At 55.5% G+C, this 21,298-nt stretch overlaps 1 protein-coding gene across 1 annotated transcript in view; it reads right to left on the reverse strand.

Annotated features, from left to right (window-relative positions):
- The window catches only part of LOC307175485 (cadherin-23-like), a gene marked incomplete at its 3' end in the record, with an annotated part of 31,353 nt that overhangs the window by 7,176 nt on the left and 2,879 nt on the right, over window positions 1–21,298 (reverse strand). The window contains exons 3-9 of the mRNA XM_079900594.1: window positions 20,663–20,790; window positions 16,153–16,225; window positions 14,159–14,275; window positions 9,935–10,047; window positions 8,420–8,527; window positions 2,150–2,339; window positions 1,721–1,866 (exon numbers count right to left, since the gene is read on the reverse strand). Of these exons, the coding sequence (XP_079756720.1) occupies window positions 1,721–1,866; window positions 2,150–2,339; window positions 8,420–8,527; window positions 9,935–10,047; window positions 14,159–14,275; window positions 16,153–16,225; window positions 20,663–20,790 (875 nt within the window). The remainder of the gene's footprint in view (window positions 1–1,720; window positions 1,867–2,149; window positions 2,340–8,419; window positions 8,528–9,934; window positions 10,048–14,158; window positions 14,276–16,152; window positions 16,226–20,662; window positions 20,791–21,298) is intronic.

Here is a 21,298-nt window from a genome sequence, read left to right on the forward strand (position 1 = left end):
TGATATGTTGAAAGTTTTACAGAAGACGATTCAAGACATTTGAGAAAAAATGTACAATAATAGTTAAAATAAGAGCTTTGGATCAAGCCAAGACTCTCAGGATTGAAAGACAATGTCAAAGTCATCTGGTCTAATTTACATCCAACAAGTTGGATAAGAGGGTATCCAGACTCAGCTTGAATGCTTTCCATGACGGGGGGCTCACTACTTCCAATTTGTCTGCACACAGCTCTAATCCCTGGGGAAAGTTCTTCTGCACATTCAGCAGAGATCATTATTGGTTGAGGTTGTAGAGGGCACCTGGGGAACCGCTGAGCTTGGGTCAGAGCCCTCTTTCTGTATCTGAAGACAGTTTCCCAGTTAAATGCTCCCAGCTCCTCCCACCATCTTCTCATGACTCTGAGACAGTTCCTCTGTGAACTCAGAAGCTGTGCTGGTGGGCATTTCCTTCCTCTGCTGTCTCTGAGCCCTGGAGAACCAGGTCTCGGGGCTCATCGGCTCTCTCGCCAACCTCCCTCCTATTTGGGGGACTTCTCAGGGACTGGCTGCTGTTCCCTGGATCACAGCTCCCCCTGCTGGGCATTTGGGGAGAATGTTCTGTTGGAGAGAGTGAATGCTCCCTGGATCCTTAATCTCCTTTTACAGACGAAGAAACTGAAGCACAGTGGGCCTGCAGGGCATGGCCAAGGTTAACCATCCCGGCATCCTTAGCAAATGGGATCAGGCTACCCCTGTGCCACGGGCTCCCGCTGTCTCTAGGGTATAAACCCTCACGATAGACACATAAATCACGAGCACATCGGCTACTGTGTATCTCCTGCAATCCAAGCGCCAGGTGGCTTACACAGGTGTCTGATCGAATCCCCACAGCACAGCCAGCCAGGTACTCTTCTGATCCCCATTTCACAGGTGAGAAAATTGAGGCCCAGAGAGGTTAAATAGTGTGCTCCAAGTCACCCAGCACACAGGTGGTGGAGTTGGGACCCACACCCATCTCGATCGTACTCCAAAGCCCATCTCAACTTTGAGGGCTTTCCAGTGTTTCTAAATAGCCCCTGTGAGGGCATCACCTCCCCTCAACCTGGACCTTCAGGGCCTCCCTGACCAGAAGGGTGATGAAGCAGGAGGCAGAGGACCCAGGTTCAAGTTCAGGCCCTACCCCTTCTCGGCTACAGGGACTTGGGAAAGTCTCTGTAAGTCTCCTGAAAAGTGGGGGAATCCACCCGCTGTGTGGCACTGCCTTGGGGTTTACAGGAGAGCACAGGAGAGAGGGGGCTGCCCATGGAGCCGGGATGCCTGGCCTACACTCGTCTGACCTTCTTCGTGTTCTAGAACCACCTATAGGCATGAAGTGCTGAGGGTCTTGGGCCAGCCCTCCACAATCGGGCCCTGAGAAACTGATTTGGCTTCCTAGAATTCTAGTCTTTGTCCCCCTCCCTCCCTCTGCCTTTAACCATCTCCCGTGGCGCTCTCCTTTCCAGACCCAGCTCAAGCCCCTCCTCCTCTAGGAAGCCTTCCACTTCCATCCCTCAGAGCACTGGCTCTCCAAGTCTGGTGTGGAGTGTGTCCCGTCTGATGGTCTCGGGCTGGCCTCCCCTGTCCCGCCCCTGCCAAGTGTCCGTCACAAGGCTGGGCACACAGCACCCACTGCTCCCTTGCTGGCTGGCTGGTGAGGGAGATGACAGACAGCAGGCTCCCGGGCCAGGAAAGGGAAACTCACCTGGTAGACGGAGACCCCCGCAGGGGTGCCTTCAATCACCTCGGCCACAAAAGGCAGGTTCTGAAAGGTGGGGTCATTGTCATTGAGGTCCAAGAGGTTCACAAACACCGTGGCACTGCTGGTGGCGCTCAGAGGGGGTGTGCCACCTAGGGGGGGCCGGGGACAGGAGAGGGAAAGAGGGGTGTGGGAGAAGAAGGGGGGTGGAGAAAGGTGATTCAGTGGCCCTCGATCCCAGGGGCCCCTTCACGAAGCAGCCTGGGCCTTGCACCCCCAGCTCCCTCTGCCCTCTGCGAGGGCTGGGTCACAACTGGGAAGTGGGTGTCACTCCACTCTTAGTCATCAAGACACAGCCCTCCTGGGTAGGTCCCAGGACGCCCAGAGGACATGCCACGGGGGGAGGTCCCCAGCCCAGGCGTGACGGGCACGTACAGTCTGTGACAGAGACGATGATCTTGCGCATCAGCTCCGCCTCGTGGGGGTCGGGGTTCTCCCGGTCCAGCATGATGTGCGTGGTGCGGATCTTGCCCGTGCTGCTGCTGATGTGGTAGAACTTGTTGGGTGGCTGGATGCTGTACACCAGAGTGCCGTTCTCCCCCAGGTCTGGGTCAATGGCCACCACCTGCCCGGGAGGAACCGACCCCTCCACTGAGCCCAGGCCAGGGAGGGGGTCTCTGTGGCCCGGGCTGCCCGCCCGGGTTGTCTGAGCTCACGCACCGGGCCTGGGCACCCCACTGTCTGGGAGCAGGAGGTATCCTCGCTCAAACTTGGGAGGTGGGTCTCCCTCCTGGCTTCAGCAGGGGGATCTCTGGGGGTGGGGAGGAAGGAGGTTCAGAAGATGAACAAGCACTGGAAGTCCTGGGCTTCCTGGCTTCTCCATCCGCCGTTCTGACTTTAGGTAAGTCCCTTTCCCCACTCAAGCCTCGGCTTCTGATCTGTAAAAGCCACACTTAGCACCCGACAGCATATAGGAGGCTCCCCGAACCTCATAGACACCAGGCCTTCTCCACCTGCTGTGTCAACAGCCTTACGAGGAGGACACCTATAATTAAGCCCATTTCACAGATGAGGCACGGTGAGTCTCCCAAAGTCTCCCAGCCAGGAAGCGGCTCTAGGTCCCTCCGGCAGGAAACACCGCCAGCATCCTTCCTTTTCAGACACGTGGGGTAACGTGTTCATGGAGCTTTTGGGGGAGGAGTCCGTGTAGCTCACGACCACGGACCTCTTCAGGGTGGGGGCTGGGAAGGGCTGGGGAGCCCAAAGCCTTGGCTGATCTTTTGAAAGGATTTGAAACCACAGATTTTGGGAACTGGGTTCCTCCTTATCAAACCCTCTCTTCTTTCCTCTGGAGCTGTAGATTGTGAGGCAATTTGAAAAGAACTGGGCCTCTTGGGACACCAGGGATGACAGGGCATGGGAAGGGAGCCATGGGTAAGTCCCCTGGTCTGGAGGGTGGGCCAGTCATGGGGCTGGGGATAGGGGAGGCTGGAGGAGGGAGAGGCCTGAGTTTCCCTGAAGGGGCACGCCATCCTCGAGAAGGGGGAGGGTCTCAGGACAGGGGGCCCAGACACTCTGGCCCCTGTAACTTTCCAGCCCCTCCCCATGAAGGGATCAGCCTCACTGCTGACCTAACCCAGAGCAACCCACCCTGCAGCGCATTCTCTCCCAGGTCCTCACGCCCACCAACCCCTGCTCTGTAGGACCTTCTCTGCCATCCACCTCCCACAAGGGGAAAGCAGAGCTCAGAGAGGCCTGGGCCAGCCTCAGTGTCAGACAACACCAGCCTCGGAGCTGACTCAGTTCCCACCCCGGACAGCAGTGGCACCCACCCCTCCGCTCACCCCCAACCCTGGCTGCAGGGGCCACTGCGGCACCAGAGGTGGACAAGATCAATGGCGGGTGGTGACCGCAGTCCCAGGGGCCGCATCAGGACGGTGTCATTCTTAACTCCAGAACACGTGGCGATGACAGCCTGGCCGTGTCAGCTCCTTCATCTTACTTGATGTGGGGTCTTTTGTGCTTTGGCGGCAGAATCTGTCCCTCCTCTGGCTTAATCCTCAGCCCGTGGTGTCTCAGGGGCCATTAGACCAGAACAGACAGATGGTTCGCCTGCTCAGGGTGCCCATCTGCCCCTGGGCCCCAGGGAGGTCAGGGAGAGAGGCCAATGTTGGCGCTGAACTCCGAGCCACTCTGGGCCCCTCTTCTGCTTCAGAGTGGGACATGGCTCTAGTCCCACCCCAGCTGCTCAGCCCATCTCCTCCCTTCCCAGCCTTGCTGTGCCAATGCGGATGGGGGAGGCCCCAGCCTTCCAGGCCTGAGCAGCCCTCACTGTGCTGCGGGCATGGTGCTCAGTTTCCCTGCCTCTATAATGGGGACCCAATCACCCCTGTATCGACAGCAGGGGACAAGGCTCTCCTGGTATCATTTCAGCCAGGCAAAGTCATCCCACTGATGGACAGAGGAGACCAGCAAGCCCTGTGTTTCTACAATGCTCCTCTCAAGTTAGAGGAGGGAGATAGTTTTTATTCCCATTTTTCTGGATAGGGAAACTGAGGTACAGAGCAGTTAAACCACCCGTTCCAGGGCAGCAGCCTGTTGCTGAATGTGCTGAGATACCTTCCACTACCCCTGAGTGCTGGGGTGGGGGTACCTTGGGCAGCTGCTTCCAAGTGACCATGGTTGGGGGTGGGCACTGACTCTTGGCCCCTTGGCCCACTCCCTGGTCATGGCATGGAGGCACAGGAGAAGGCAGTGGGCTGGGACCCCTCCTGCAAGCTCCCTGCTGGGCGATCGTATAGAATCTCACCACTTTCCCCTCATTATTTCCCATTTCATGCTCGTCATTTTTCTCCTGGCCTGACGGGGAATAATTCTCTCCCTCTCCCCTCTCCTCTATTTTGCTGGAGGGCTCTGAAAGGCTCTAAATCAATGCCTATCAGCCAGGTCCTGGAAGGAGGCTGCAGGAGCGGGGAGGGAGAGTTGGGCCAAAATCTCACTTGCAAACAGAGAACGGCCACTCTGCAAGCTCGCGCCCGTGCGGGTTGGACGCCCGCGGTGCACACGTGCACACAGACACCTCCCTGGTCAGCTCCCGGTGCACACGAACATGGCACACGATCGTCTGCACACAGCTCTGAAAAAAATCACTGGACTCACCCTGCACTTCAGACACCAGGGGCAGTGGCCAGGGCTCCCTCTAGAGGGGCCCTCGGTCACACACCCTAGTCTCCCTCTGACAGGGAAGACTCGACCCCACCTGGTGGAGTGGAGAGCCAGGTAGGGTGGGGATGAAAGGCGAACAAGTTCATCAACAGCTCTCATTCACAAATACTGAGCGCTTACAATGTGCCTGGCACTGTGCTAGGCACTGGGGCTCAACAGTGAACAAGTCAGATGTGATTCCAGCAGCGGGGGCAGCTGATGGCGACAACAGCTGTCATTTGCTGACCACTCGCCGTGTGCCGGGGTACTTTGTGTATTTTGGCTCATTAAGTATGACTACAACTCTACCAAGTGAAGACTTTATCCCCGTTTTCTACTTGAGAAGGTGGGAGCACAGAGAGGTTAAGTAGCTTGCCCAAGGTCACACAGCTGGTAAGTAGTAGGCTGGAATTAGAGCCCAGACATTTTAGTACCAGAGGCGCCCACTTAATCACTGAGCTATACTGCCTCTTAATAAGCAAGCAACCTAACTAACAGATAAACACGGATTGTGTGGCCAGCTCTGAAAGAAACGGAGTGTAGAGAGGTGGCATTTTGAGCTGGGGCAGATGGAGGAGAATGAGCCAGCCATGGGAAGAGCAGGGGTGGGGAGTAGAGGAAGAAGGGCACCCTGCGGGGGCAGGAAGAGCTTGCGCAGAGGCTCCAAGGTGGGAAAGAGTTCAGCAGGTTTAGGAAACTGAAAGGTGTGTGTGTGTGTGTGCGCGCGTGCACGCGCGGTGGCTCTGAGAAGGGGGGTGGGAGATGAGTCAGCAGGTAGGCCAGTTTCTGTTCAAATATCACCTCCCCCTTGATGTCACCTCTGGGTTAGCTGTTCCCTGCCTGAAGCCCACTTTTCTCACACCTCAGCCACAACGCCTACGTCACCCAGGGCCGTCGTGAGGCCTTAGAAGGCCCCAGGGGGCCCCCTCAGAGGTATTACAATGGACCCATGTATATATGTGTACATACATTTCACGGCTCTAAAATCTGAAAGAATTTTTATGACTATTCCTTTTGAAATTATTTTGCTATGACAAGCTCAGTTAATGTGGGCTTCATTTCTGCCATCCTAGCAATCATCACACATAACTGGGAATTCCAGAAAATCAAACCCACAATTTGTCCTCACATGCAATGAAATTTTTACGCACATTAAATCGCGTCATTTCTAAGGTTGTCACAACATGTTTGGCAGATGTTTAATATAAGAAGCTTTAATTCTGATTCTGCGCTTTTCTTTTTGAAATTCTAAGTCATGAACATTTTTTTTTCAGGGCTCAAACACTACCGTGAGTCACTGAATAGCTGAAGTCCCCCATCCCTGTGGCTGCCCCAAGCTGGGGGAGGAACGGCCATGTCCACTCTACCCTGAGGGGTGGACACACATGTCCATCTCCCCAGAGTTAAGGTGGGGCAGATCCTGTGGGCCGGGTGGGTCCAGTAAGGACTCTGGCTTTTACACAGGGTTAAGGTGGGAACCAGTGGTGGGTTTGAGCCTAGGAGTGACACCAAGCTCCCTGAAGGCAGAGAGGAAACTTGCTGCTTCCCGTACCCCTGCCAAGCACAGGGTCTGGCCCATAGTAGGTGCTCACTGAAGGTTTGTGGAGGTTTCCTGGAGAGTGAGGGGGCACTGGGCAGCAGGCCCCTGGCCCACTGTCTTTACCTGCTCATGGCTCGGAGGATGTGAGGAAAGGCTGGCGACCCGGAGAAGGCTACCGGGGACCTGATCTGGGAACTGCCCAAGGCCAAGTGCAGTCCCAGCCGGGCCAAACTACTTTTTGCCTGGCAGGTGGACTCTCTAATAATGGCACCCCTGGTTGCTGTTCCACACAGCCACATTCTCTCCTCAGTTCCCTCTGGGAGGAATTTCTCAGTCACGTAAAGCAAAGGTAAGAGTTGACCAGACAGATGTTCACAGGTGAATATTCTGCCCCAGCTCTTGGGGTCTCTGCCTGGGGTTGTCCTAGTCTAGACCCCTAGTGTACATGAGGTGGCAGCAGAGAGCGCCCATCGGATCTGTAGCCTAGAGAGCACAGAGGAAAGGGCCTAGGGGAGCTGTTGCCAAATCTGGCTCTGAGCTGGAAGGACGCTCCCAGTCTGGGGCTTTGAGAAAACACAGATTCCAGATCCCTACCCCGGCCCCCCCCCCGCCCCCGACAGGAATCCTTGCAAGGGGGACCCGCCCACGAGTCGAGAGTCATTCGGATTTTGAACTTGTACAAAGGAAGACAGGACAGATGTGATGGCCATCTCTCTCTCTCTCTCTCTCTCTCTGTCCTTCCTTCCAGGCTGACATCCTCTCCCATCTAGACCAGGTGGACCTTGTCACTACCGGCTGTGGTTGATGTGGTGTGGGGCAGGGAGGCTAGGCATCACCACGCCAAGGTTGCTTGCACTCAGTGTGGGGCAGCCTTCCTGGAGAGCTGGATATGAAAGTTACCAGCTCTTCTCTCATCCCACCTGAGTTCTCCAGTTTTCCGGGACCTGGGCCACCTGTCAGAGCACTGCTGAGCCAACAGAGGGATAAAGGCCAGGTGGGACCTGGGTTTCAGTCCTGACACTATCTCTTACTATCTTACTAGCTCTGCGACCTTGGGCAAACCCCTCAAACGCTAACTCTCCATTTTCTCCATCATACAGCGGAAGCAAGGAATCCATCTGCCACGTGGGACCACACATGCACAGCATCTGGCATGTCCCAGCAGGGCTGCCGTAATCTGTCAGGTTCATGTCTGTCACAGGGCTGGCTGGCGTCCGTGGGGCCGGACATCTGGGGAGAAGCCTCCCTGAATGAGGCCAAACGGGGCACAATATGAGGGCGAAAAGAAAGCCTCACAAATGTGAATCCCAGAGCAGAGCGGATCGAGTGGGGTCTTTGCTCAGCTTCCTCAGGACTCTGCTCTCCCTTCTGGACTCCCTGAGGTTTTTGGCTGTGTCTCCCCTCCCCTACCCTGAGTCAATTCCCTGCACGCAGCACACACAGGAGCCTGTGAAAACCTGGAACATCCCGTGCCAGAAAGTCCCTGAACTCTGAACCCCTTGCTGGGGCAGCCCTGGGCCAGCTGACCCAGGCCGATGGCTGCAGTGATGGAAGTGGTGAAGGAAGGCTCTGAGGGCAGAGCTGAAGCTTGCGTGATCTGAGAGGGGGACGGGAGGTTGGGGGCTCTCCTGAGGGGGTGGCCGGAGTCCTAGGGTCTCAGTCCTAAGGGTGGCTATGAGCTGAACCAGCCCTAGCTCCTCTGGCACTGTCCTTGGGCTGCCTGTGCTCCTTTTGACAAAGCCTGGAGTCCGCTGTCACTGAGGACTGTGTGAGGGCTTTCCCCCAACCTCTGACTGCCTTTCACCATGCAAGAGAGCTTCTGGAACTCTGCTCCTAGAGCTGGCTCCGAGGGAAACATTAAGTCCATCAGCACCACACCGGCAGGTCCTTAGGGCTCACGTGGGAATGGCAGACACCCCGCGAAGGGCCGCCTAGCCGCTCTGCCTCCCACCGCCACTTACTGTGGTCACGTCAGAGTCTGGAGGGGTCATCTCCACCAGGTTGATGTAGTAGGGAGCGTCCTTCCATCTGGGGGGGTTGTCGTTGATGTCCAGGAGGGTGATGTTCACCTGCAAAGCCACAAGGGGCGCTGTGGGACGCGCCTAGCTGAGTTGTGCGAGGACAGTGCCCACGCTGGGGGACACACTCAGATGCCTATGGGGCACCTTGGCATTAACTCCACCAGGTCCACCCGCTTTGGGGGCCTCGGAGCAGGGCCTGGGCTTTCAAGGACAGGAGGGAGCCACGACCCTTCAGAGGGTTTAGGTGCTGTCCCATTAGGAGGCAGAGGAATGGATGAGATGACCCCTGAAATCGTTCCTGTGACTTGGGGCTTGTTCTGTCCAGCCCTAGTCTTGGCTGAAGGTGACCGACAGCATGCGGGAGGTTTGGGGTGGGGAACCTGATAGAATCCTTAGAGCTTCTCCCGTCAGTCTCAGCTACAAGCCAAGCAATTTCCCTGCTCACCTGCCACCCAGGTAAATTATTTATAGAGCTCGGAGTCTTATTAGCAGGGGCCTCCCATGACGGAATAGGGCCCTGGGGATTTTTCAGCCAAGTGCCTGGCCGAGTGATAGCAACCCCAGCTCCTCTGGCTGGGTCAGGATGGGGGTAGCTGCTGTGGGGGGGATGAGGACTGAAGGAGAGGTCAGGAGAGGGCTCCAGGTGGAGAGCAAATGAGGATAAGGAAGGGACCTGTCAGCTACTCTTCCTGTTTGCTCTCCCACAGAGGGAGTGTCTCACTCCCCCACCCTCTTCTGCAGCTAAGAGCTCAGTCAGGATCCTCAAATGGCTTTCCTCTAGCTTCCTACTCTCAGAGGCACCAAGGCCTTGGATGGGACTCTGGGCCTTCCTGGGTCCTACTTGCTCATGGCAGGGAAACCTAGGCATCATTTCTCATCATCTCTTGCAAACCTAGGCTGCAAATGTAGGGATGGGGTGGTAACAGGCTCCCGGAAACCCTCCAGGGCCCTGCTTCCTGCTCTGAGCCACTCTTCTGAGAGGAACACCTGTTCCAGCTTCTTGGCAGGTGCCAAGGCAGGGAGGGAACTATGGGGCTCATGCCTTCTTCCCGGCTGGTCTTTGGAGGCAGGAGAGGGAGTATTTGCTCCTCCGGAATGCCCCCATGTCCCAGGTGGGAATGCCTTTTTTTTTTGGCCGCACTGTGTGGCTTGCAGGATCTTTCCTCACCAGGGATCAAACCCGTGCCCCCTGCAGTGGAAGCATGGCATCCTAACTACTGGACCGCCAGGGAATTCCTGGGAATGTCTTTCTTTCCATAGCTGTGGAGGCCCCAGGGCTGACCTTGGCTGACAATGAATTGGTACCTGCTACCCTCCCTCCACTTCCACAAGGCCTCACACTGCCTCAGGACACAAGCAACCAGGGGCCTAAGTGGTGCAAGCTGAAGATGAGCTGGGGGCAGCAGCCTGGCTGGCGAGTGGGGAGCTGGGGGCAGGGGAGGGCCAGGCACTCACAGTGGCGATGCCGGTTTTCTGGTTGTGGCCCACGCCCCCGTCCACTGCCCGTACGATGAGGATGTACTCAGACTTGGTTTCACGGTCCAGCAGGGTGGTGGTGGTAATTTCACCTGCAGGAGAGAGGGGTGCGTGAGAGAGGGTTTGGGTGGGCCAGGGAGGGATTGGGGAAGGAGAGAAAGAGCAAGTGTGCAAAAGAGAGACGCTTGCAAGATCCAGTGACCTTGCTGCACATGTGTGAATGTACAGGTGTGCATGGGGGGTGGTGAGATGGTGCTCACAGGAGAGAGGGCATAGCACCCACGCCTTGGGAACCCGAATCCCAGAGCTGGGCAGTATAACCCCGTGGGGAGGAGGTATTTTCAGATGTGGGAAAACCTAGGTTGATTATGGAGTTAGGGGCTGGAGAACAGGGCAGGAGGGACATTTGGCCTCAAGCTCACTCACAAAGGACCTCTCAGACTGCTGACATTGCCTCACTGGCTTTATCAACTGGAACTAATTACTTAAATTCCCTGTGCTTCAGTTTCCTCATCTGGTTAAAAAGGAACAATAATAGGGCCTACCTCATAGGGCTGTTATGGGATTAATTCACCTAATTTAGTTCTAAAGCTTAGAGTGGCACCTGGCACTATTTATTCAAATGGTCACAGAAATACAGCAACAGGACTGAAACACACCAAGTGCTTCACGCATGTTCCAACTTGTGGCTCATTCTAGATAGCTCAACCTACAGCGCACTGAGATTTAAGTTATAAAATAATTGCCTTAATTACCTTGTATGTGACATAATTATAATGCCTTGAATTTTCTTTAGCGTATAAACAAGTTATTCTATTAAATATAAACATTTAAAATAGACCTTAATCTCTGTCAGCCTGTTTTGGGCTTTTCTTTGTATTTTGGTGTAATTAAAGTGTGGAAGTCATCTGGCAGTGGTGTGACAGTAAATGTTTGACAACTGGCTCCCTAAAGGAAAAAAAATGGTATTTGCTGATTTCCATAGTTATAAATATTCCCACCAGGGCCTTTTTTTTTTTTTTTTTTTGCTTGCGGTACGCGGGCCTTTCACTGTTGTGGCCTCTCCCGTTGCGGAGCACAGGCTCCGGACGCGCAGGCTCAGCGGCCGCGGCTCACGGGCCCAGCCACTCCGCGGCATGTGGGATCTTCCCGGACCGGGGCACGAACCCGTGTCCCCTGCATCGGCAGGCGGACTCTCAACCACTGCGCCACCAGGGAAGCCCCCAGGGCCCATTTTAAGCTGCCCACTTGATGGCATTGAACCTGGAGTTGGGAAGAGATGTATACAGTTGGCTCTCGTGAGCAGGTGTGAGCCAGCACAAGCCAGCTTCAGTACAGTACAGTAGCCAGGTCATCTACCATCGCACGTGGGCCACGGGAAAGAGCCGATGCTTTGAGGACAGTGAAGCCCAGATCTGAATTCTGATTATGGCCCTTTCCAGATGCTTGGCCTTGGAAAAGTCACTTAATTTCTTTGAGCCTCAGTTTTCTCATGTGTAAAAGAGAGATTAGTATGCTTTCAAGTAAGAGCTTTGGAAGGATTAAATAACTCTAGGTGAAGTTCCCAACACTCAGAAAATGCTCATTTCCTTCCAAAGGACAGTGAGGGCTCTCCAAGGGCAGGGACTGTGTGCTATCCCCCTTGCCTGAGCTGTGTGACCTGGGGCAGGTTACTTAAATTCTTCGTGCTTGATTTATTCTACCATAAAATAAGGGAGTGGGGCCAGTGGTCCCTAGGACTCTTTCACTCTCAAATTTCCCTTCCTGCCATGCTGGCCCGTCTCTGGCCTGTGCAGGGTTGAGAAGGGAGCTGGGGGTGGTGCTAAAGCCAGGAACAAAAGCCTGACAAAGGTCTGCCCGCAGAGCCACGCTCCTTGCTGGGGTGGTGCCAGTTAATTGGCAGCATGAGGAAGAAATTAAGCTCTAAGGGCTTCCCTGGTGGCGCAGTAGTTGAGAGTCCGCCTGCCGATGCAGGGGACACGGGTTCGTGCCCCGGTCCGGGAGGATCCCACATGCTGCGGAGCGGCTGGGCCCGTGAGCCATGGCCGCTGAGCCTGCGCGTCCGGAGTCTGTGCCCCGCAACGGGAGAGGCCACAACAGTGAGAGGCCCGCGTACCGCAAAAAAAAAAAAAAAAAAAAAGAAATTAAGCTCTAAAAAGTTTTAAACATGAACTTGTTGGCATGATAGATGGCTCCTCCTGTCTGGGAAATTAGATCCAATTAAGGCCACCTTTGTGGAGCAGGCCTGGCTAATTTGACCAAGGTGCTCAGAGGAAAACGCTTACACCTTTGGAGCTGAAGGAGCCGTGTTAAGGCAGCAAGAAAATGTCCATGTCATTATTAAAGGCCCCGGGGGGAGATGGCGTCCCTGACTGGGAAGGCTGGGTAGGTGCTGAAAGGTCAGTGTGCCCGCCACTGTATCTGGGGGTGGCACGCGGCTCTCCACGGCTTTATAGAATGGAGCGTTGAAAGTGTGGGCTCTGGAGTTGGAAGTTCAGGCTCTGCGAGTCCTCAGGCAAGTGACTTTAACCTCTCCTATGCTTCAGTTTCCTTGTATGGAAAATGGGGATGCTGTGAGGCTAGTACCTGCCTCAGAGTGGCGGTGATGCTGGTCAGAGCACTTAGAACAGTGCTGAGCACGCAGTTAATATTCGTTAACGATATTCCTCTGAGCTCCCTAGAAACGTTGGTTCGCTGAGGGTGGAGGCTCCTGAGAGCAGGGAGGGAGGCACCTGTTTTGTCAGAGGTGGAAAGGGAGGCTCAGGATAGCCCTGGGTGTGTTCAGTCTTTGTACACGTCAGCCACCTGCTCCCCAAGCTTCCAGGAAAGGGGGATGAGAGAGAAATTGCAGGCAGACTTTGAGCAGGGAGGCATGAATAACAGGAAGACTCGATGCCCTGCTGGGCCACCGATCACCTGTGGCAGGGATGGCCAGTGTTCGTCAAAGATTCCTGCTCCCCTCCCAGGCCAGAATGATTGCTGGGGAGGGACTGCCAGGCCAGGGACTATGATGTTCCCCAAGCCTTCCTTGCATCTAGGTGGGGCCATTGCTTGGTTCTGGCCAACAGGATGTGGGCACAAGTGATGTATGTTACCTCCGGACCTGACCCATAAACATCTCCTTGCACAAGACCCCATATTCCCTTTTCCTTTCTGCAGTGACCTTGGAGCCACACATGGAAGGGGCCTGGGTCCCAGAATCATCATGTGGAAGACTGTCCCCTGAACACAGCACTGGACTGCTGTGTAAGTTAGAATTTCTATTGTGCTAAGCCACTGAGGTTTCAGGGTTTGCCTGTTGGGCATCTACAAGTTCCCTTACCCAATACACAAGTGGGTACTTGGAAGTGGGGAGCCTTGCATGCCCACTAAGCTGACTTGGAACCCCGTGAGGGTGACACCATGTCTTATTCCATCCTGTTCCCCAGCGTAGCACCTGGAGGGGAACAGGCCCCCACTGATATCTGAATGAAGGTATGAATGAATATCGGGGGCCTCCCATTCCTTCCCAGCTTCTTTTAGAAGGCTGGGTTCTCTTATTGCTTTCTTCTGCGCCTCTTCCCTCCCTGCCTCAAGGAGGAGAGAAAGCTAGAGGGAGGCATATGGAGAAATGAGAAAGAAAGGAGAGTTACATGGGCTGAGCAGGGAGCTGGGGATGGGGTGCCCAGGGTGAAAAGACCAAAGAAAATAATGATAATAACCTAACTTTGTTAGCACTTACTACGTGCCAGAGTCTACCCTGAGTTCTCTCTAATGACTCACTGAATTCACACAACAGCCCCGATCTGCGCATCCTCTGTAGGTGGGGAACTGAGGCACACGCCATGTTAGGAAGAGGAGCCAGGATTCAAGAATGAGGTCTGCAGGTGAGGAGGGAGACACTTAGGCTTGCAGAAGGGTGTCCCTGAAGAGCAGTGGGTTAGCCAGATACGGGTAAAAGGGAACACATTTTAAACATGACAGGGCTCTTCGTCACTGAAAGACATTCTCTGGTGAATGGATGAATGTTGCTGTGTGGGGGCTAAGCTCAGTAATCTCACACAAATGCATATCTCAGGGATAAAACCAGGTGCTCAAAGCCGACTTGCTCAGAAACACGGGCCTCCTGTGAAAGGGAGGAGACGCTGGCCCAGAGGCCGGTCCCCAGGCTGAGGACGGAGCGTCAGCCTGAGGTGCAGAGGACGAGGGCCACAGGGCGCTCACCTGAGCGGGCGCTGATCCGAAACTGGAAGGAGCCCTCCAAGGAGTAGATGATGGACTCCTGCCCGTACTCCCGGGAGCGGTCCAGGTCCGTGGCGTTCAGGAACAGCACCGTGGCTCCTTCCGGGAGACAAAAGCAGTGGGGTGCTGCTCACCGTGGGCTCACAGCCCCGGGCTCCGGGGGCAGGACGGGAGCACAGGCCCCAGGGGAAGGAGCCCTCAGGAGGTAGGAAGCCTGCCGCTGGGGAGACCCAGGGATGACAGTGGGCTCAACCGCCTGTTCCCATGGCCCAGGTTCCTGGGCTGTGCGGGGACGAGGCTCCATGGGAGTGGGTGGAGCCTGGGATGGATCCAGTCCTCCGCCTCCGTCCCCGACTCAGTCCTGGCCCGGCCTCAGAGAGTGCGCCACTGCCCCACCCCATCCCTCCCTGCCTGGTCACCATATTAAACATGCTCAGAGGGACCAGCTTTGACTCTGACTCAAAAAGAAATGGAGCTCCATATTAAATTACTCTACATTTATTGTATTCAGTTTTGGTCTTATTTTATCTTGATCACAAGGAGAATTTATCAGGGTTTTTATTTTCTCCTTCATGTCCGGTTAAGGCCCTCACCTTCATTTCCATCTCTGTGAAATCCTGGGTCGGGGGCCAGCCTTGCCAGCTGCCTGGCCAGACTCTGAGGGCAGCGTGTCTTGTAGCTGTGCCTGCCAGGGCACTCAGCCCCCGCCTGCCGCCCAGCTGCCAGCTCTGGCAGGGTGGCGAGGAGGCTCAGTGTGTGGCCTTCTAGAGTCACCACAGCCAGGCTGGAATCTGGTAGCACCTCTGGCAACTGCCTTGTCTGAGCCTTAGCTTCTTCCTCTGTTAAATGGGTCTAACTATAAAGCCCAACTTGTGGGGTTGGCAAGGATCCCAAAGGATGAAACACGCGGGGCACAGGCCTGGCCCGCGGTAGCTCCCACTGAACTGCAGACCGTGGTTACTATTATGCTGATGAATCGATAGTCCCAGGGGGCGTGAGGGGCCAGGCAGGGGGCTGTGGACAGTCAGGTCATTCTGGGCCTCTCCAGGTAGCCCTGGGGCCTCTGATCTGACTCTCAGTCCTGTCCTGAGCAGGACAGGCACCTTTGCCCTGACACACTCCTGTATCCCAGCATACTCAGCTTGGAAGAGGATTAAATGCCATGATGAAGGTCTCTCCTTGTCAGAGGCTCTGGGGGTGATGGGGAGTGCAGGGGGCTGCTTCAGAGTGATATTCTCCAGGGGATGCCTGAGACTGGGATGGGTAAAGGTGGGCTGGGCACAGTCTGGCACCTGCCCAGCAAATCATCAGATACCAGGAAGGTACCTGAAGGTTCTCTTTAGAAGGTCCTGTGATGCCAAGGAAGGTTACCTCTGATTTCACTGTCCCTGATTCCTCCAGCTGCTGCAGCAATTCCTGATATGAGAGTTTACCCCATGGAACGTCCACTCTGGGTGTAAGGGTGAAGCTTCCGGCCTGCCCTGAGGACACAGCAGGTCCCCTGGAACCTGAGTGTGGAGCTGGTGGCCCTGGGTCTGCAAGCTGGGCCCTGGCACTTGAGACAGCCCAGGGAGGAGCCTCCCATTCTCATCCTCACCTAGGAACACATGCCATCCTCCAAGGTGACCCCTTCGGCCACTATGGGCCCTGGGACCGGCCTTATAGCCCCGTAAACTCAGAACTCTCTGCATACAAGGTTGCTGAATTAATCATTGGTCATTATTCTCTTCCCTGCAGGAAAACTAGCTGCAGGGGAGCAGGGACCAAGTGCCTAGCCGAGCAACTGCACACAGTAGGTGCTCTGTAAAGAACTGTGGGCTGGCAGACAACTGGACATCTCCAGAGGTTCCACCTGTCATTGCGAAACACAGGGAGGGCACGGGCCTCTGGCGATCGTGTGCAAGGTCAGGTTTTCATGCCGTCGGCGCCATGCCCGCTGGCCTCCCGCCTTCGTGCCTCCCCAGCCCAGGCCGTACCTGCCATGATGTTCTCCACCACGGACACAAAGTAGGCAGGCTTGCTGAAGGTGGGAGGGTTGTCGTTCTCATCCTGGAACAGAAGAGAGACACGTTGCAGGAGCCAGGGAGGCATTCGGGCCTGGTCGGCACCGCAGGCTGGCACGGAGGAGCTCTGGCCTCAATGTATAACCAGAGCCAGGTGGGGTGTCACAGGGTGGCCAGGTGGACCCCCAGCTGGGCTACAGTTCAGGGTGGAAGGATAGGCTTTGGGGAAACATGTGGGGTCAGAAGGGACAGTGATGGCCGGAGAGATGGAGAATGAAGACAGCAGCTGGGACTCCCAGCTCCCCCGGTTCTCCCTGCCGGTCTCTCGGCTGAACTCCGAGCTCCCTCCATTTCTTGCACCCACACTCGGACCTTCCCATCCAGCTCCGCCAAGGTGACAGTGGAAGGTTCTAGGAACCCTCCTGTCTTCTGCCTTCTAGAAACGAAGGGAGAAAGAAGTACCTCAGTCCTGAAGTATGCAGTGGCAGGCAGGGGCAGGTGGCTCCCAGAGCCTGAATTCTAGACCCTGCTGCACACACACAAGAACAACAGCTCCTCCACCCGCCTGGGCAAACCCAGCCCACCACAACCAGCTGCGGTTCTAGAGCAATCCCTCCTCCGGCCCAGCCCTCACAAGTGGCCAGGGGACGCCGCTGGGTCTATGGGCCGAGCCAGCAGGGTGGGCCCGGGACACGGCCTCCGCCTGCACCTGCAGCTGCTCCACAGTCAGGAGACTTTCCTACCCTTTAAGACTCTCGTCCTCACCAACTGTTTTTGCCGTCACTCCACAAGAGTTCCTCCCTGCTCCCCTCTTGGAGGAAGCCTCGCTGGCCTACCTGACTCAGCACCTCCTCCCCTTTCCCCAAAAGCCCAGCACGGAGCTCAGAGGTCAGACTGGGTCGCAGGTCCCGGGGGAGCCTGTAGGCTTCAGTTCTCAGCCATGCAGGCTCCCAGGGCCTCCCTCCCCCAAGCACTGGGAGCCCCCTGAGAGGAAGGTTCCTGTAGCGAGTCACTCACTTCTGTCTGAGCACATATGAAGAAGGAGGCGGCCTGACTGCAACCTTGTAAATCAACTATACTTCAGTAAAACGAATTTAAACAAAATTTAAAGAAGAAGGCGGTGGCCTGGTGTCTGGTTGCCCACCCCGTGGGACTTTAGAGAATCCCATCGTGCCGGGACTGTGGGTGGAGGAACGCTCTTCTTCTCTCATCTGGCCCCTGGCTCTGGACCAAACACTGGTCCCCGCTGACCTGTCCCTCTCTCCAGCCTCAGAGAACTGGCAGTGTGAGGCCCCAGCCCATGTCTGATGCCCCAGCAGCACGCCTGGGCATCCCTGGTGTGGGCACAAGTGCCTTAAATATATACACGTATGTACCTATTTAAGCCTTCTGCTCGGCTGCACGGAACGGCACGGAGAATGTCAGTGACAGAGCATGAGGCAGAAACTTATCAGCGGTGATATTTCCCTGGACCCTGGCGCTGCATTCACTATTAGTTCTAATTCAGTGGCTCCCTCTACAGAAGCTTATTGTCCCCTAATGGGAAATCTACAAACCGAGTTTGACTTCTTTATTAAAAACCAACAAGCAGTGGATGAAAAGGAATCACCTGGCTCCGCTGGCCTTTTCAAGTGTGGTCCTTAGACACAAGCGACTACACCATCCCAAAGCGCTGCTCGAGAGACGATGCTCACTCACAGTCAAGGGGGCACTTTGTTGCCAGATCCACCCTGCTGCCACGGGCAAGGGCAGACCTGCAAGGGCAGCGCGGGGCTCCTGCTGACCCGCATGACAGCCTTGAGGAAATCTGAAAACGGCGCCCCTTCCGTGGGGCTGAGGTGGCTCCAGGCCAGGGCACCTGCTGGCTTTTGCTGAGAGGGGAGCGAGGTGGACTCCTGCCCCCACCTGCCTCTGCACGTGGAGCCCCCGCCCCCTGGTATCAGCGGGGGAGGCGGAGGCTGCTCATCACTCTTTTATTCCCAGCGGATAAAAGGTTAGTTCTGTCCCTGGGCCATCCACCTCCTGCTCTGGCTACATGTGACGGGTTGAGGCAAAAAGAGAAAGAGGCCCTCCCCAGGCCCCTTCCTTAAGTGACCACAGGTTGGGACGTGGGCTGGGGTTCGGGGCAGTCCCTGGGTTTCACGATACCATGAGGCCGGATCTTTGAAGGCCTTGCTACTCTAAGTGTGGTCCCCTGACCAGAAGTATCAGCGTCTCCTGGGAGCGCGTTAGAAACGCAGAGCTTCAGCTCTTTCCCCAGACGCACCAAATAAGAATTTGCATTTTAAGAAGATGCCCAGGGAATCCATGTGAACTTTGACGCACACTGGCCTCAGTCACATGAAGACTGGGATATCCAAGCCTCCAAGCCTTCGGCTGTGGTGGAAAGAACGTGAACCTAGGAGTCACACAGGTCAGGATTCAAATCCTAGCTTACTAGGATTGGAAGTAAATTCAAATGCCACTTACTAGCCAGAAAGTGAGGAAGGCACTGGTGACCTTGTACCACCTTATGTTCCCTCCCTGAGCCTCATCTGCTGAGTGGGATTGAGAGAGACTGTGTAACATGAAAGCAGTTGGCACAGTATGGAGCTAGAGACGTTTCAACTTCCGTTTGGTCCATTCTGCCTGCCCATCTCTGGGTGGCGTGGAACACCTCAACTCATTTCCCCAAACCTCCCCTACTCTCATCCTCTTTCACTTCCATTTCCCTAAAGCCTAGAGAGGGTCCTTCTCTGCCCAGCTGAGTTGTCTGGAATTCCCCTTGCACCAGAGAGCCTGGCGCACGCGTGCTGCCGCTTGTACGCACATCTGTCCTATCAGCTGTGACGACGGCCCACCTTACCGGAGCCAGGTACCACCTGCAGGATCTCAGTTAATCTTCCCAATATCATGAGGCAGTACCATGAGTGTCCCCATTCTGTAGATCAGGACACTGAGGCGCAGAGAGGACAAGAACCACAGGTCACATGGCTACAGGGTGGCAGAGCTGGGTTTCAAAGCCATACGCCTCCCAAGCTGTGCTCCTCCCTCTATTCACAGTGTCCCTTTGTGGGGGGAGCAGGATTCACAGTCGCCTTCATATCCCCCCAGGACCTTCTACTGCACCGCGCACACAGGAGGAATTCACTGCTTGCTTGAGTAGAGCAAGATTCTGGTTGAAAGTGATGGGGGATGGGGGTGGGCGTCGGTCAGCGTTGTAAGTGTGGCCAGGGTTAGGGGGGGTCTGGGGGCTGTGGTCAGGGTTGGGGCCATGTGGGGACGAATACCAGGACCTGTCCAGGATTAGCAGGGAGCGTACTCTGCTTCTCTGCTATCACCCTTGGCATTTCAAGGTGGGACGTTGAGGTTAAAGGCAGGCATGCGTTTGGGCTTCTGTGGATCTCCTCCTGGCCACTCCCTGGAGCCTGAAGTGCTAGATCTAGGGTCCCAGACTCTGACTTTCCATTACTGGACCTGGTTCTGCAGAGACTCTCTCCATCCTCTCCTACCCCGAAATGCTGCTCCCACATGCCCAAGCTGCAGGGCTCCCCGCAGGAATCACCCTCGACTTTTCCATCACTGCCCTGTCCTATTCCGTAAGCAAGTGGGGTCCCCGTCCAGAGCTGGCCCTGGAGCCTTGGACTTGGGTTGCAAGGATGAGACTCATTAAAGCCAGAAGTAAGGCAGCACCAGAGGCTGTTACCAAAGCCAGCTGGGACAGGAAGGTCATCCATCAACCTGCTCTGGGCAAGATTTCGCTGAGTGTTTGTCAAATCGCAGAGTATCTCCTAACCTGGCAATCTGATCGAATCCTTCTGGAGCCAGTAATGCACTAACTCTTCCATCAACATGTGTTCACCCTCTCCGCAGGCAGCAGCCTTTATGAGATGGGGGCGGGTGTCTTGCGGGGCTGCAGGGCTACCGTCAGACCGTGATCTGCATCCCCGGGATTGCTGGGGGAGCTGCATGGGGTCAGTGAACCAGTGTGGAGCTGGATTCAGCGACATAATTTCAGACACGGAAAGCACTAAGGTGTGCTTGCTATTCATGTCAGACAAGCTGTGGTTTGGTTTCAGGCTCTTTTAGATCTTCACAGGAATGGAAAAAGGAAGTGAAGAAGAAAGAGGGGACCAGAGAGAGAGACAGAGAAGATGACCTTCCAGCAATTCCCTTGAACTTCACCGAATATGGCTATAAATGAAGGAATCAATGACATTTCCTCCCTGCTTGAGCCCCAGCTCCTGTTCCCCCTCAGAGGGTGTCCTGAGGTCCCTGAATGAAGTTAGAGCAGGACCACTGGGCTCTTCTTGGGTTCCAGGGCCCTGTGCCTTCCATGGCTGAGCTGCGAGGCGGTTTGCTAGCAGACAGCCTTGGGGACAGTCTGCTGAGTAACTCTCTGAGCTGTGGGGACAGCGGGTTCTGACAGGGCCCCAATACTCTGGGAAGCACTCACCACCCCATATCCTGGAAGGGCAAGGCCAGTGCACCCCTGGGTACTTACAAACACCTCGATGGTGACAGGGACGGTGCTGTTCAGAGGCGGGTTGCCAGCATCCTTGGCCATGACCGTCAGATAAATCAGCCCGTTGGGTATCTGTTCATAATCCAGGGGGCGGTTCACGCTGATCACTGAAATGACAGGGTAGGGCCCCAGGCCCTCTGTGAGCAGACTTTACATGTCCATCCAGCCACGGCTCCCCTTTGGGCAGAGAGGGTGTGGCTGGCTCAGCCCGAGCCAGCTCTGCCTTGTTTTCCCCTCCTGCCTCTGAACTCCCGGAGCCCCGTGGTCCTGACTTAAGTTTACTGACTGCCTGATCTGTGCCAGGCATAGTGTGTAGTCCAGCAGGTGGTAACTATTTGGGTGGTAACGTAAGCCCCACTTTACAGATGAGGAAACCAGGCTCAGAGAGGTTCAGTGTCTTCCCCAAAGGCACACTGCACATGCCTGGACTCTCACCATGAGTATCTTTCATGCTCGGCCATTGATTCTCAATTTGGGAGGGAAGATGTATTGGCTTGGGAGTGGGGGGCACGGGTCGTCTGCAAAGGCATTACCACAATATTAAATCACCACTTTCTATTTGGAAAACAGAAACAAAATTGTTGCTTTAGTAATAGAAAACCCAAGGAGGGTTCC

This window comes from Stenella coeruleoalba (genome assembly GCF_951394435.1).
Source record: "Stenella coeruleoalba genome assembly, chromosome: 16".
Classification (NCBI taxonomy): Eukaryota; Metazoa; Chordata; class Mammalia; order Artiodactyla; family Delphinidae; genus Stenella; species Stenella coeruleoalba.